Raw genomic sequence first — 15,404 nt, 5'->3', positions numbered from 1 at the left:
AAATCTCTTTCCAGGTGAATTAAAGGTATAGTGTAAGCATCTTGACATAGAGAGTAAAATAAAGAAAATCAGTGTGCTTAATTATATTAGCTTTGTTTTCTTCTAAATAAAACACTAAGACAGCTGACATCTTTGTTAGTACGAATAGATTAGATTCAGAAGTGTCCATCTTATGCTTACAACATTTGAGTTACAACTGCCAAGACTGTGTGCACTAAGCTTTCGCCTCTCTCGAGGTACTAGAAAAGACAATCCTTAGGTCTCCCCAGTGGCATTATTCCACAATTAGCTCCTTAGGAACTAAGATAAATTCTTAGTATAAAATAATCCCTGGAAATACATTTAATATTAATCCTGATTTTAGGGTGTGCTTTTGTGATATCGAGAGCAACTTCATAATGAAAAAATGCTGCAAATCCTATCTTATAGCACTCCCACAGTACAGATTCCAAACCCAGCCTTTGGATTTCACAAACTGTCTGTATAATATGCTTTACCTGGTAGAAAAGGCTTCTGGAAGACTTTGAGGAAGGACTTACAAAGCTATTTTGTGTAGCAAGAATGCCTGCTTGCACTATTAACACCTTCCTTCTAGATATAACTTGAAATAATAGTCTTAGATTGAGATTCTTTTTCTTCTATGGATTTTGGAAGCTTAAATTCTGTTCTCAAAGAGTCTAAAACCGAAGTTTGTGAATGGAAATGCGGGAGTTTTCTGTTCAGGTTACTGAATTTGTTCTCAGAGACAACAGAATTCATAGACCAGAGTCAGGTTGTAAGTTTGGGCCATTTTATAGCTGAAGGAGGCAGGGTCCAAGATCATATATGCAATTATATATATCATACATAGTTTAGCTCCTAGAAAATATGAATTTTAAAGCCAAGGCAAGGTAGCTGTATGTATCACTCTTGAGTTGGAAGCAGAAGGACCAGAAATCCAAGGTCATCCTTAGCTTTGTAGCAAGTACAAGGCTAGCCTGGGCTACATGAAACCTTGCCTGAAAAAAGAGGAAAATGCGAATTTTGATAAAACTGTTATGATGGCACTATTACTATAATTTTTCAAGTCATTACTATGACATATAAGAAAATTTAGGAAGAGGTAGACTGGCAAAACATTTCTAAAATATTTTTGAGACAAAACAGATTTAATTATTATAGTAAGGAATATTTTACTTTAATAACATTATTCAATGGGTCCAATAATTAATTGTAAGTTAACATTTCATTAAGACATACAAACTTAGTGATATTACAATTCTTAATCTGAGACATATATAGGGTTAAGATATACTATGTGCAAAATATTTAGTCATCTAAAATCATACATATGTATATATATTTTTTTCATTGCAATTATCAGTTATGAGTTGCATAAAGAAGGGCAAAAAGAATGCCCATCCTTTGTTTTTTCTTGTCAGGAGGGGAAGCTAAATTTTGGTTCATTAGAACCAAATATGGTGGTCAACATAAACACCACCACCACTAACAAAATAACAGGAATTAACAATCACCAGTCACTAATCTCAGTTTCAATGGACTCAATCTGCCAATAAAAGACACAGGCTAACAGAATGGATAAGAAAACACGATCCATCCTTCTGTTACATATAAGAAACACACCTTAACTTGAAAGACAGATATTAACTCAGAGTAAAGGGTTGGAAAAAGATTTTCCAATCAAATGGACTGAAGAAGCAAGCTGGTGTAGCTATCCTACTAACAAAATAGACTTCAAACCAAAATTAATCAAAAGAGATGGAGAAGAACATTTAATATTCATCAAAGGAAAAAATCCACCAAGATGATGTCTCAATTCTGAACATCTATGCTCCCAAAACAAGGGCGCCCATATTTGTAAAAGAAACATTACTAAAGCTTAAATCACATACTGAACCACACACATTAATAGTGGGAGACTTCAATACCCCATTCACTTCAATGGACAGGTCATCCAGACATAAACTAAACTGAGAAATAATGGAGCTAACAGATGTTATGACTCAAATGGACCTAACAGATCTATATAACTTTTTATCCAAACACCAAAGAATATACCTTCTTCTCTGTACCTCATGGAACCTTTTCCAAAGTTGACCACATACTTGGTCACAAAGCAAGTCCTAACAGATACAAAAAATTGAAATAACTCCCTGCAGGTTATCAGAATTCCATGGATTAAAGTTGGAGTTCAACAACAACAACAACACAAACTATAGAAAGCCTACATCAATTGAATCACCACTGGGTCAAGGAAAAAAATAAAGAATTCTAGAATCCAATGAAAATGAATGCACAACATACCCAAACTTATGGGACATAATGAAAGTGGTGCTAAGAGGAAAGTTCAAAGCATTAAGTGCCTTCATAAAGAACTTGGAGAAATTTCACATTAGCAACTTAACAGCACACTTGGAAGCTCTAATACAAAAGCAAATGAGGAGTAGATGGCAGGAAATAATCAAATGGAGAGCTGAAATCAATAAAATAGAGACAAAAAGCACAATACAAAGAATCAATGAAACAAAGAGTTGGTTCTTTGATAAAAATCAACAAGATAGATAAACCAGAGAGAATATCCAAATTCACAAACTCAGAAATGAAAAGGGGGGCATAACAACAGACACCGAGGAAATCCAGACAATCACTAGGTCATACTTCAAAAACCTGTACTTCACAAAATTGGAAAATCTAAAAGAAATGGACAAATTTCTTGACAGATACCGAATATCAAAATTAAATCAAGATTAGATAAACAATTTAAACAGACTTATAACCCCTAAGGAAATAGAAGCAGTCATTAAAAGTCTACCAACCAAGAAAAGCCCAAGGCCGGATGGTTTCAGTGCAGAATTCTACCAGACTTTCAAAGAAGAGCTAATACCAGTACTCCTCAAATTATTCCACACAATAGAAACAGAACATTGCCCAATTCTTTTTATGAAGCAAGTTACACTGATAACCAGACCACACAACGATTCAACAAAGAAAGAGAATTATAGACCAATTTCCCTCATGAGCATTAAAGAAAAAATACTCAATAAAATGCTGGAAAACCAAATTCAAGAACACATCAAAAAGATCATCCACCATGATCAAGTGGGCTTCATCCCAGAAATGCAGGGATGGTTGTGGTAATGTATTTCCCCAAATTTTGTGCATGCTAATAAACTTATCTGGGGTCAGAGACAGAGCAGCCACAATATTAAACATAAAGGATAGGCAGTGGTAGCACACGCCTTTAATCTTAGCATTCCAGAGGCAGAAATCCATGTGTTCAAGGATACAGACAGGCATGGTGACTCATCACGCCTTTAATTCCAGAAAGCAAGCCTTTAATCTCAGGGAGTGGTGGTAGAAAGCAGAAAGGTATATAAGGTGTGAGGACCAGAAACTAGAAGCATTTGGCTGGTTAAGCATTCAGGCTTTTGAGCAGCAATTCAGCTGAGACCCATTCTGGATGAGGACTCAGAGGCCTCCAGTCTGAGGAGACAAGACCAGCTGAGGATCTGGGAGGTGAGGTAGTTGTGGCTTGTTCTGTCTCTCTGATCTACCAGCATTGACCTCAATAACTGGCCTCGGGTTTGATTTTATTAATAAGAACTTTTAAGATTCCTGTTACAGATGGTTCAACATAAGAAAATCTGTCAATGTAATCTACCATATAAACAAACAGAAAGAAAAAAAAAACCCACATGATCATCTCATTAGATGCTAAAAAAGCCTTTGACAATATCCAACACCCCTTCATGATAAAAGTCTTGGAGAGATCCGGGATACAAGGAACATACCTAAATATAATAAAAGCAATATACAGCAAGCTAACAGCCAGCATCAAATTAAATGGAGAGAAATTCAAAGCAAATCCACTAAAATCAGGAACAAGACAAGGCTGTCCACTCTCTCCATATTTGTTCAATATAGTACTTGATGTTCTAGCTAGATCAATAAGATCAACAAGGGAGATCAAGGGAATACAAATTAGAAATGAAGAAGTCAGACTTTCACTATTTGCAGATGAAATGAGAGTATCCATAAATGACCCCAAAGATTCTACCACGTAACTCCTACAGATGATAAACACCTTTAGTAAAGAGGCTAGATATAAGATTAACTTAAAAAAATTAGTGCCCCCCCCCATACACAGATGATAAAAACACTGAGAAAAAAATCAGGGAAACAACACTCTTACGATAGTCACAAACAATATAAAATATCTTGGTGTAACTCTAACCAAGCAAGTGAAAAACCTGTATGGTAAGAACTTCAAGTCTTTGAATAAAGAAATTGGAAAAGATATCAGAAGATAGAAAGATCTCCCATGCTCATGGATTGGTAGGATTAACATAGTAAAAATGGCCATCTTACTGAAAGCAATCTACAAATTCAATATAATCCCCATCAAAATTTCAAAACAATTCTTTATAGATCTTAAAAGAATAATACTCAACTTCATATGGAAAAACAAAAAATCCAAGATAGCTAAAACACTCCTGTACAATAAAAGAACTGCCAGAGATATCACTATCTCTGATCTCAAGATCTACTACAGAGCTATGGTAATAAGAACAGCATGGTATTGGCATAAAAACAGACACATTGATAAATGGAATCAAATCAAAGACCCAGACATAAACCCACACACTTATGGATACTTCCTTTTGACAAGCCAAAACTATACAACGGAGAAAAGAAAACTTCTTCAACAAATGGTGCTGGCATGGATATCAACATGCAGAAGAATGAAAATAGGTCCATATCTTATCACCCTGCACTCAAATCCAAGTGGATCAAAGACCTCAACATAAACCCAGCTACACTGCATCTGATAGAAAAGAAAGGGGGGAATAGCTTTGAACGCACTAGCACAGGAGACAACTTCCTGAACAGAACACCAGTAGCATAGACACTGAGATTGACAATTAATAATTGGGACATCCTGAAACTGAAAAGCTTCCGTAAGGCAAAGCACACTGTCAATAGGACAAAATGGCAGCCTACAGAATGGGAAAAGATCTTCACCAACCCCATATCTGTCAGAGGGCTGATTTCTAAAATATAAAAGAACTCAAGAAACTAGACATCAAAAACCAAATAATCCAATTAAAAAATGGGGTAGTGACCTAAACAGAATTCTCAACAGAAGAATCTCAAATGGCTGAGAAATACTTAAAGAAATGTTCTATCATCCTTAGCCATCAGGGAAATGCAAATCAAAATGATTCTGAGATACTATCTTACACCTGTCAGAATGGCTAAGATAAAAAACACAAGTGAAAGCTGATGTTGGAGAGGATGAGGAGCAAGGGGAACACTCCTCCACTGCTGGTGGGAGTCAAACTTGTACAGCCACTTTGGAAATCAGTATGGTGGCTTTTCAGAAAATTGGGAGTTGATCTATTTCAAGACTCAGTGATACCACTCTTGGGCATATACCCAAAGGATACTACATACTACCACAAGAACACTTGCTCAACTATGTTCATAGCAGCTTTATTCATAATAGCCAGAAACTGGAAACAACCTAGATGTCCCTCAACTGAAGAATGGACAATGAAAATGTGGCACATATATACAATGGAGTACTACACAGCAATTAAAAACAATGACATCAGGAAATCTGAAAGCAAATGGATGGAACTAGAAGAAGTTATTCTGAGTGAGGTAACCCAGACTCAGAAAGACAAACATGGTATGTACTCACTCATAAGTGGATATTAACTGTAAAGTAAAGAATAACCATGCTACAATCCACATACCCAGAAGAGGTTAGGTAACAAGGAGGACCTAAGGCAGGGGGAATGCATGGATCTCCCAGGAAAGGGGAAATGGATATCTCCAGTTTGAACTGAGGGTGGGTGGGCATGGAAACTTGAGGAATCAGGTTGTGGGGTGGCAGAGGGAGAGTGCTAAGAAAGAAGACTAGAAAGGGGAGCTTTAAGGAGTTGGGTAGAAGCCTGATGCAAGGGAAACTTCCACAAGTTTCCTATGGCCAAGTTGAGCTTGAGGAAGCCTGCTGAGGAGAGGGAAGAGGGATTGCAGGAGCCAAGGGGTCAGGGACATTGCAGGAAAACTCACAGAAATGGCTAGCTTGGCTCATGGGAATTTAGAGTCTGAACAAACAACTAGGGAGCCTGCATAGGACCAACCTAGGCCTTCTGCATATGTGTGACAGTTGTGTAGCTTGGTCTATATGTGGGACTCCTGGCAATGGGAGCAGGGCTGTCCCTGGTGCTTTGACTGGCTCTCGGGAACCTATTCCTCATGCTGGATTGCCTTGTCTAGCCTGAATACAGGGGGAGGTGCTTGGTCTTAATAAAGCTGCTATGAACATAGTTGAGCAAGTGTTCTTGTGGTATTATGTAGTATCCTTTGGGTATATGCCCAAGAGTGGTATCACTGAGTCTTGAAATAGATCAACTCCCAATTTTCTGAAAAGCTACCATACTGATTTCCAAAGTGGCTGTACAACTTGATATGCCATGCTTTGCTGAAGCCTGTGGGAGGCCTGCTCCTTTCTGAGAGAATACTGGGGTGTTGGGTAGAAGGGAGGCGGAGGAGGGAGTGGGAGGAGAGGCTGTGGTTGGGATATAAAATAAATCAATAAAAATAAAAGAAAAATAGTGGGTGAGATGGTTCCATCTGGGAGGTCATGTTCAAACTGAAGAAAGGTAGCTCTTTATCTTGGGCATAAATGTAACATATAAAGGATTTTCTAATGTTGTAAAAGTAAGTGAAAAAACAAATGTCTTCAAGGAAAGAGCAAAAAGCATTCTACAATTTGTGGGATTTTCTAGGCTGCTCCTGATGTAAGCACCCTGACTTAGCTTTTTTTTTTTTTTTTTTTGGAAAGACCAGCACTTTCTGAAGCCTTCATGCTTTCAGCTTTGTGGGGTTCTGATTATGAATACTAGATGCCTACCTGGTTCTAGTGAGCATTAACTGTCAACTTGACACAGCCTAGAATCACCTGAAAAATGAGTTTCAATTGTCCTAATCAGGTTGATCTGTGGGCACGTCTGTGAGGGACTATCTTAATTATTAATTGATGCAGCAGGGCCCACCCAAAGGTGGTACTATTCTCTGAATAGGGGTCTTGGGCCAAGAAGTGAGCCAGAAAGCAGCATTCCTTCATGGTTTCTGCTTCAAGCTCCTATTTGAGTTCCTGCCCCCATTTCCCTGAATGATGGCTCTAGAAGTGTAAGCCATTAAATTTTTTCTTTCTCTATGTTGCTTTGGACGAGAGTGTTCTATCACAGAAGCAGAAATCAAATCAAAACAGTAAACCATAGTAGTGGACTATGGTAAAAACATTAAAGTGACTAAATCTCACGAGCAATACCTTTTCTCCCATCGATACACCTCCTGAGGTGATGATGACATCAGCACGGCTGATACCCTCATTCAAGGCATTGAGTAAGTCATCTGGGCTGGAAAAATAAAGACAAGTATGTTAACACACAAAGGAAATATACAGTGCCAACTGAAAACTAAATACTTTATAAGTCCTCTGAGTTTACATTATTGTTTTTTTTTTTTTTTTTTTTTGGTTTTTCGAGACAGGGTTTCTCTGCGTAGCTTTGCGCCTTTCCTGGAGCTCACTTGGTAGCCCAGGCTGGCCTCGAACTCACAGAGATCCGCCTGGCTCTGCCTCCCGAGTGCTGGGATTAAAGGCGTGCGCCACCACCGCCCGGCTGAGTTTACATTATTGTATGATAATGAGTTCTGTGTGAAGTGGGAATGAAATGGGTCTCTACAATTAAGAGTGTAAGTATTAACGTGGAAAAAGGACCTTGTAAGATGCTGTATTTTGGTTTGCCTACAAATATCCCAAGTACTGAAATTCACATGTCCCTGGAATTCCTGGGCATGCAAGTTTAGTCACCCTGAAAAATTCTAGTTTGCAGAAGAAATTACAAAAGATTTTGTCCCAAATTCTTACTGTAACTCTTCTTGTTTTAAAGAAAATGCTCAATGGCTACTTTCTACTTTGTGGATAGTAGATTAATAAAACTGTTGCATATCAGTCTGGAAATGTCATTTTGTCCAGCATCACAGCTGGGCCCACCGTCAAGGTCCTGCCCTTCTCCATCTTCCTGTGTTCCCATCTCTGACTCTATTTGCTGTAGCACACTTCTGGTGATCAAAGATAATGGCTTAATAGATTCAGGTATGATAATAGCTAGAAGATTTATTTATTTATTTATTTTTTTGGTCTTTTCGAGACAGGGTTTCTCTGTGTAGCTTTGCGCCTTTCCTGGGACTCACTTGGTAGTCCAGGCTGGCCTCGAACTCACAGAGATCCACCTGGCTCTGCCTCCCGAGTGCTGGGATTAAAGGCGTGCGCCACCACCGCCCGGCTTGAAGATTTATAATTTCATTTATGGTGCATGTTCGGCTGGATGGGTATTATGCCAATTTCACAAGAAAAGAAAGTAATACTGAGGGAGGGAAAGTTTTGTTAAAGTGAGAACAGTAAGTGGCAGCTTTGGCTGGTACTACGGTTTCTAGAAGCTCATTAAGTGTTTGTTCCACTCCCGCCTAGGGAGAAATGATTGTAGGGGTTTTATTTTGATGGGCATATGATATATAATAAAAGGGAGAGTCTCATGAGACTGGATTGTTGTGTAAAAGCCTAAAAAACAGTATGTAATAGACATAGGTGAAGATTTTTCTGGGAAGACTACCAATAGCTGCAGGTATGGATGTGTTAGTCTATCTATGGGAAGTGAATCAATATGACTCTGAATCCTAAAATCTGATGGAAACTAATTTTTGATTAGATATAACTTACAGACTTGTTTGCAAGCCATGGATTGACTTTCTTTTTAGAACTCATTTTAAATTTTAAAACATTTTCATCTTAGATTTAAGAAATGTTATTCTTCTTCTGTTTTATGTGCTTCATAGTTCACCAGACTTTTTAAAAACTTCTTTTGTGTCTGCTTATGCATCCCTAACTAGTCTTGCACTCACTATATAGCCTATACTGGCCTTTAACTCCCTACCACCAGTACTGAAATTACAGGCATTACTACCACACCCAGTTGACTTAATTTTTTTTTATTTTTTATTTTTGTGTGTGCATGCATGTGCCATGGCCTCAAATGAAGGTTAGCGGATAACTATGAGTCAGTTGACTCCTTCCGCCATGGACGTTTTGAAGATACAATTCAGTTTGCCAGGCTTGGTGGCAGGCACTCTGACCTCCTATGCCATCTCACTGGTCCCTGATGTTTGAACTTTTAACTTTTAACAAAACAAAAACAAAACAAAACAAAAAAACTGAGTTTGCTTTTGAAGACTAAGATACTGTTCTAAATAATAAGAGGCAAATGGGATTAAAATAATAAACATTATAGTAGAAAGAAAAAACTCCTGATTTTCTCAGTTTATTAAACACAGAGCAAAACAGATTAAATTTTTCAGGGATTAGACAATGTGGTGGTTTGAAAGAAAATGGCCCCCAAAGGGAATGGCAACATTAGAAGGTGTGGCCTTGTTGGAGGAAGTATGTCACTGTGGAAGCGGGTTTTGAGGTCTCATATATGCTCAAGCCACACCCAGTGAGACAGTTCACTTCCTGTTGCCTGCACAAGATGTAGAGTTCTTAGCTACCTCTTCAGTACCATGTCTGCCTGCACCTGTACCATGACCTACCATGATGATAATAGACTGAACCTGTGGACAGCAAGCCACTCAATTAAATTTTTTTTTATAGGAGTTGCTGTGGTCATTGTGTCTCTTCACAGCCATATAAACCCTAAGACAGATAGTAAATTGCAAAACATAATCTGAACTGATATTTAAGACATAATTCCTATATATAATCAACTGATGCTTGAGAAATAAAATTAAGGACAATAATACTTGTGTTTTAAAAAAGAACTATATTTCCACACCTATGAGTTAATTTCAAAATGCTATTATGTAGGCAGGATAGGAGGGGGTACTGAGGTTGACAGACATAGTGAGATATTCAAGATCCTGTGTTTTTTTTTTTTTTTTCATTTTTAAGCTATTTTTCTAAGTGACCATAATATTGATATTGTGAAAGACACATTTTTCATAGTATACCTTCAGATGAAAGCTGTCATTATTTATCTCAATATGTAAACATATAAATCTTATTTGAGTATGACAATTACTGAAGGGTAAAGTGTGATGGTTTATGCCTATAATCCCAGCATTTAGGAGGCTGAAGCAGGAGGACTGTGCCAAGTTCTAGGCTACTCTGAGCTAGAGTGAGGTCCTGCTTCATCTTCCACTCTATTTTCCAAATACTGATGAAGGGAAAAGATCATACTTAAAACATGTGAAATATTTTCTCAACACTGTCACTAGAGGGACACTAGGGTTGTCCTGGTTTCTCTGTAGACCAGGCTGGCCTTGAATTCAGAGATCCATCTGTCTCTGCCTCCTGAGTGCTGGGATTAAAGGTGTGCACCACCACCACCTGGCCTCAGACACATATTTTAAAAAGACTATCATTGAAATCTTCCTTCATGAATAACTGTAATTTCAATTAAGCCTGTATGGTAATTACTTACCCTTTAAGAATAATTCTAAGTATTGCTGCTCACTTTCTACCCATTTTCTCTTAAATTATTGAGTACCTATCCACTGTTCTTTTAGAGTACCAATGTTACATGGAAACAATACAAAAGAGTTATTTTACATTCATAAGATTGTATGTACCAGGTGACTTATTTTACATTCATAAGATTGTATGTACCAGGTGACATAAATTACAGCCATTAACTGAAGGCCTAGTGCCTTAAATCTAGAATCCAGTCTTAGATAAAAACTCATTACTTAGACAAATCTAAAGATATAACTTCTTGTGTATGTGTGTGGGTGGGATGTTCCTCATTCTCTTTATCTGTAAAATGAGTACAATAACCTCAGTCCTTTCCATCACTCACATTCATTCACAATGGTCTAAGCACTTGAGGCTAGCTGGAATCCAGTTCAGGCATAAAATGTACCACTTTTAAATTTATCCATATATCTACTTAAAATATTAAGAGTTTCCTGTCTCAAAAGGCTGGGGACAACCATCCTTTACAGCTAAATAGTCCAGGAAACACAGAAGTCTTTCAACACAGGAGACTGGTACAGCTTGCCGTTGGTGTTCTGCCAAGTCAAGGGTTCAGGTTTCTGTGCCTGCATCACCTGTGATCCTCCTTCCTACTATCACTCCATGTCTATCAGTTCCAAACTGCTCCAGAAATTTCTTGAGTCCTGAGTGTGAAGAGGACCCTTAGAAAGGCAAAAGAAAATACCAAGACTAGCAATACCAAATGCAGTAAGTCACAAAATAGGTAGCAGATGGGTAAGTGCAACACTGAGAACAGTTCCCACGGAAATAAAAATGCTGGGAGACCAGGCAGTGTTAAAGGTAACAACAAACAACAATGGTGACAATATGCAAAACACTAACAACGGATATTCAATTACAACAATAAGACACTGTTCTCAAACAACAAACATGGCTGGGAAGTGTAGGTCAGTAGTAGAGCACTTGCCTATTATGTCCAAGGCCCAGCACTGTAAAAAAGCAAACAAAATTCCCAAGCCAAACTGAGAAAACCCAATGAGATAACCAGGATTGATGGCATATGCCTATAATCTCACAACTACGGAGGCTAAACTAGGACCACTGAGAGATCTAGGCTACCCTGAGCTATCGAGTGGATTTCAAGCCAGCATTGGTAACACACTGAAATCTTCCCACAAGATCACAAACCAAAGACACAAAACCTGTGACTTTTAAAATTTAAAATTTAGAGATGAAGATGAGAATACTCTTTGTTAAAGGCTCATTTTGTGGCCTAGAAGATGATGTGGTAGAAACAGCTCTAGGCATTGTATACAAAGAAAGAAGGGGTTGAGGATTTAGCTCAGTGGTAGAGCAAGGCCCTGGGTTCAGTCCTCAGCTCCAGGGGTGGGGTGGGGGTTGAGGGTAGGGGTGGGGGAAAGAAGCATGGAAGAACTAACAAGAAACTCAGAGAACTAGATGTTGACAAAAGGGGAAAAAGGAACAGACGGGGGGGGGGGGGAGAGAAAGATTTAAGTTACTTTGAAAATAATGGGCACAGAAATTTAAAAGGCTTACAAAGTCCATTTAGAACTGATGAAAAAACATACATCTAAGCAAGTTCTAGTAAACATTTGGTATTTTCAAGGACAATTTTGAAATCTCACTAGTATTCAGACAGAAAGAATTAATTACCAACAAAGGAAAATACTTTGGCCTTTGATCTGTTTTCCATAATACCTTAAAATGGAAAATAAATAAGCATTACTGTATCTCTGAGAAGAAGATATGCAATGCTGGATCCTACACCAAGCCAGATAGATGTCATTGACCAGTTGGGATGCAAAAAAAAAAAAAAAGTGAAAATACAAATATTCAGATAAGAAACCATAAGTAATATTGGGGGTGGTGGGAGGAGGGAGGACAGGGGAATCTGTGGCTGATATGTAAAATTAAATTAATTATAAAATAAAAGAAAGAATATTCTGGAAAAGTGACAGTAAATGAGAAAGCAAAGTGGAAGAGGCCAGAACAGAGCTGCGTAGTAAGTACATCTCCATCTAGTCATACACATTCATGTCTATAAATACACAGCTAAACTGAAGTGGAGAATGACTGAATGAACTTGAGAGTTATAATTATTGTTAAATATCAACTTAAGTTATAGAAATTTACTGTCAAAGAAAATTTAGTAAATCTATAAAATTCAATGCATTTAATAAAACATCTCTCAGCATTACCTACAAATTAAGAAGTCAAGGGGCAAATGGGAGAAGTAAGTCTTCTAAGGCTCTCCTCTGATTGGAATAGGTGTGCATGGAGGAAATGAGAGTGTGTTTGTAGGAGGCATCCAGTGTCTCCTTTTCCTCTAATAGTGAGTAAAATATATTTGACTATGAGGATCACTCTCTGGAAGGAAAACAACAAAGGTACTAAAATGGCATAACTTCCAAAATAGTAAAGGATAAAAGAGAGCAAATGGCATCTGGAACCAGGCAACAACAGAGCCAGGAGAAGACAATAAAGTTGTATAAAAAGTAACAAAAGTTAAGAGGGAAGCAAAAACAAAATCCCAGTAATCATTTTTTCAAACTTTCTACTAAAGCAAACAGAATAATAACATTTCAAGCATATGCAAGAAAGAACTTTCAGTCTGAAGCTCAAATTCTATTTTATTTTTAATTATAAGGAAAATGCTTCACGAGATCAAAGACTGAAAACAACTGGCAGACAATGTCTCACAAGGCAAATGTAAATAAGCAAAACTGCAGGCAGGTCAATGCTAACATCAAAGTTAAAACAAGAAAGAAGCAGGAGAGGCCTCAAGTTACAGTAAAAGCTGACAGCATATCTAACTAACTGCCCTATCACAAGTTCTTGTTTTATCCAGGCTCAGTGCCTGCCCTACCAAATCTGTGCACATGGTAGGTACACAACAAATGTGCCAGATTAACCTTGGGTTTAAATCAATCTCTCTATAGTAGCTTTGGGAATAAATAATTATGATATCATAGCAAATAATAGTGTCTGAGAATGAAAGAGAACATACCATTTAATATTTTTAAGATGATAAATGACACTTTCTTTGAGAGGGAAATAAGTAATGTGAAATAGGATTGTGCATTCAAATCCATGGAAGGCCATTATCTTGAAGATGGAAGCAGCTTATTTTAGAAGAAAGAGATTTGGCTCAGTGTCATGGAAATACATCCACACTGTAATAATAATAGCATCTAAAAAGAAAATGTGCTGCCTCATAAGAAAGATTTTTCTTACTAAAGCAAAACAAAACCATGATGACTAGCTGGAAGAAGTTTTCCTTAACATTCTCCATTGAGTAAAAGACTAGACTGGGTTGCATTAGGGGTTCCTTTTAGTTCTAAGATTTTGAGTCAGCTGAGTGTGGTGGCACACGCCTTTAATCCTAGCACTTGGGAGGCAGAGGCAGGTGAATCTCTGAGTTTGAGGCTAGCCTGGTCTACAAAGTGAGTTCCAGGACAGCCAGGGCTACATAGAGAAAGCCTGTCTCAAAAACAAAACAAAACACAAACAAGCAAGCAAACAAAAACAACCCCCTACCACAGACACACATTCTGAGTATATGAGACTATTGAAAATTATATAAACAATGTAATGATTAGACAGAAAAGGGGAAATACTGCGAGATGTCTTTCTGTACGTTGTGAATATGTGTTGCTTTGATTGGCTGATAAATAAAGCTGTATTGGCCTATGGCAAAGTGGGAAATATCTAAGCAGATATATGGAGAGAAGAAACAAGAAGGGAGAGACGCCAGTCTTCCACCACTGAAGGAGAAGCAAGGCGCCAATAGACCAGTAGCACCATGAAACATGTAGCAAAACATAGATTAGTAGAAATGGCTTAATTTAAGATGAAATAGCTAGCTAGCAAGAAGCCTGACATAGGCCATACAGTTTGTAAATAATATTAAGCTTCTGAGTGATTATTTTATAAGTGGCTGTAGGACTGCGGGCTGGGTAAAACCATGGCGCTAGGCAGGACCGGAGAAAACTTCCGGCTACAAATTAGGTTTTTTAATTTGTTTTGTTTGTTAAAACAACAGCAAGTTGTATCATTCTAAGATGAATGAAGATGGCAGATTGTGGGAAGTTCTAGGTTTTGTGGGTAAAGAACAAACATAGTTAATAAATACCTAAACAATAAAAACAGTTTGGGGAATTTACTAATTTCTTCAAAGAGCAAGGATAATTACAAGCACTTTCTGGGCACTAGTTCATATATGGTATAACATGTGTACTATACATTATAGTGATATTTTATTTGTACTAAAATGTGATTCGTATGTTAATAAAGTTGCCTGGGGGTCAGAGCTATTAGAGCCATAATAGCAAAAGCTGGGCGGTGGTGGCACATGCCTTTAATCCCAGCACTTGGTAGGCAGAGCTAGGTAGATCTCTGTGTGTTCAAGGAGATACACACCTTTAATCTCAATACCAACCATAGAAGACCTGGAGGGCTGTACAGACATGCAGTGACCAGGCAGTCATGTGGTTGGGTTTACAACCAATGAGAAGGCAGAACAGAAAGTCTATATAAAGACAAAAACACAGGAAGTAGGGCTCTTGGCTGAAGAGGTTTGCTGCAGCAGACGGGTAAGGCTCTTAGCTCTGCTCTCTTGGCTTTCTTCTTTGCATTGGTTCTGTTTCTTATTTACTAAGACAGTTGGTTACATCTACAATACATACCTGTTATTTCCACTGTTTCAGTTCCACTAGGTATTTCCACATGGCCTAGCTTTGAAGTTACCCAGTTACTGAAGATGGCATTTAAGAAATTAAGAAAATAATGGATGTGGAGGTGTATGCCTTTAATCTCAGCATTT

The 15,404-nt window shown here is 37.9% G+C and overlaps 1 protein-coding gene across 13 annotated transcripts in view; it reads right to left on the bottom strand.

Moving 5' to 3' along the window:
- Gphn (gephyrin) overlaps positions 1 to 15,404 on the bottom strand; it is a 400,632-nt gene that overhangs the window by 20,231 nt on the left and 364,997 nt on the right. For all 13 annotated transcript variants that reach the window (XM_076551603.1, XM_076551612.1, XM_076551606.1 and 10 more), the window contains one exon: positions 7,343 to 7,430. In XM_076551603.1, coding sequence (XP_076407718.1) covers positions 7,343 to 7,430 — 88 coding nt within the window. The remainder of the gene's footprint in view (positions 1 to 7,342; positions 7,431 to 15,404) is intronic.

The sequence above is a fragment of the Peromyscus maniculatus genome, chromosome 14 (genome assembly GCF_049852395.1).
Source record: "Peromyscus maniculatus bairdii isolate BWxNUB_F1_BW_parent chromosome 14, HU_Pman_BW_mat_3.1, whole genome shotgun sequence".
NCBI classification, from domain to species: domain Eukaryota; kingdom Metazoa; phylum Chordata; class Mammalia; order Rodentia; family Cricetidae; genus Peromyscus; species Peromyscus maniculatus.
Note: the sequence above shows the minus strand (reverse complement) of the source record. Positions and strands in the feature narration are given on the sequence as shown.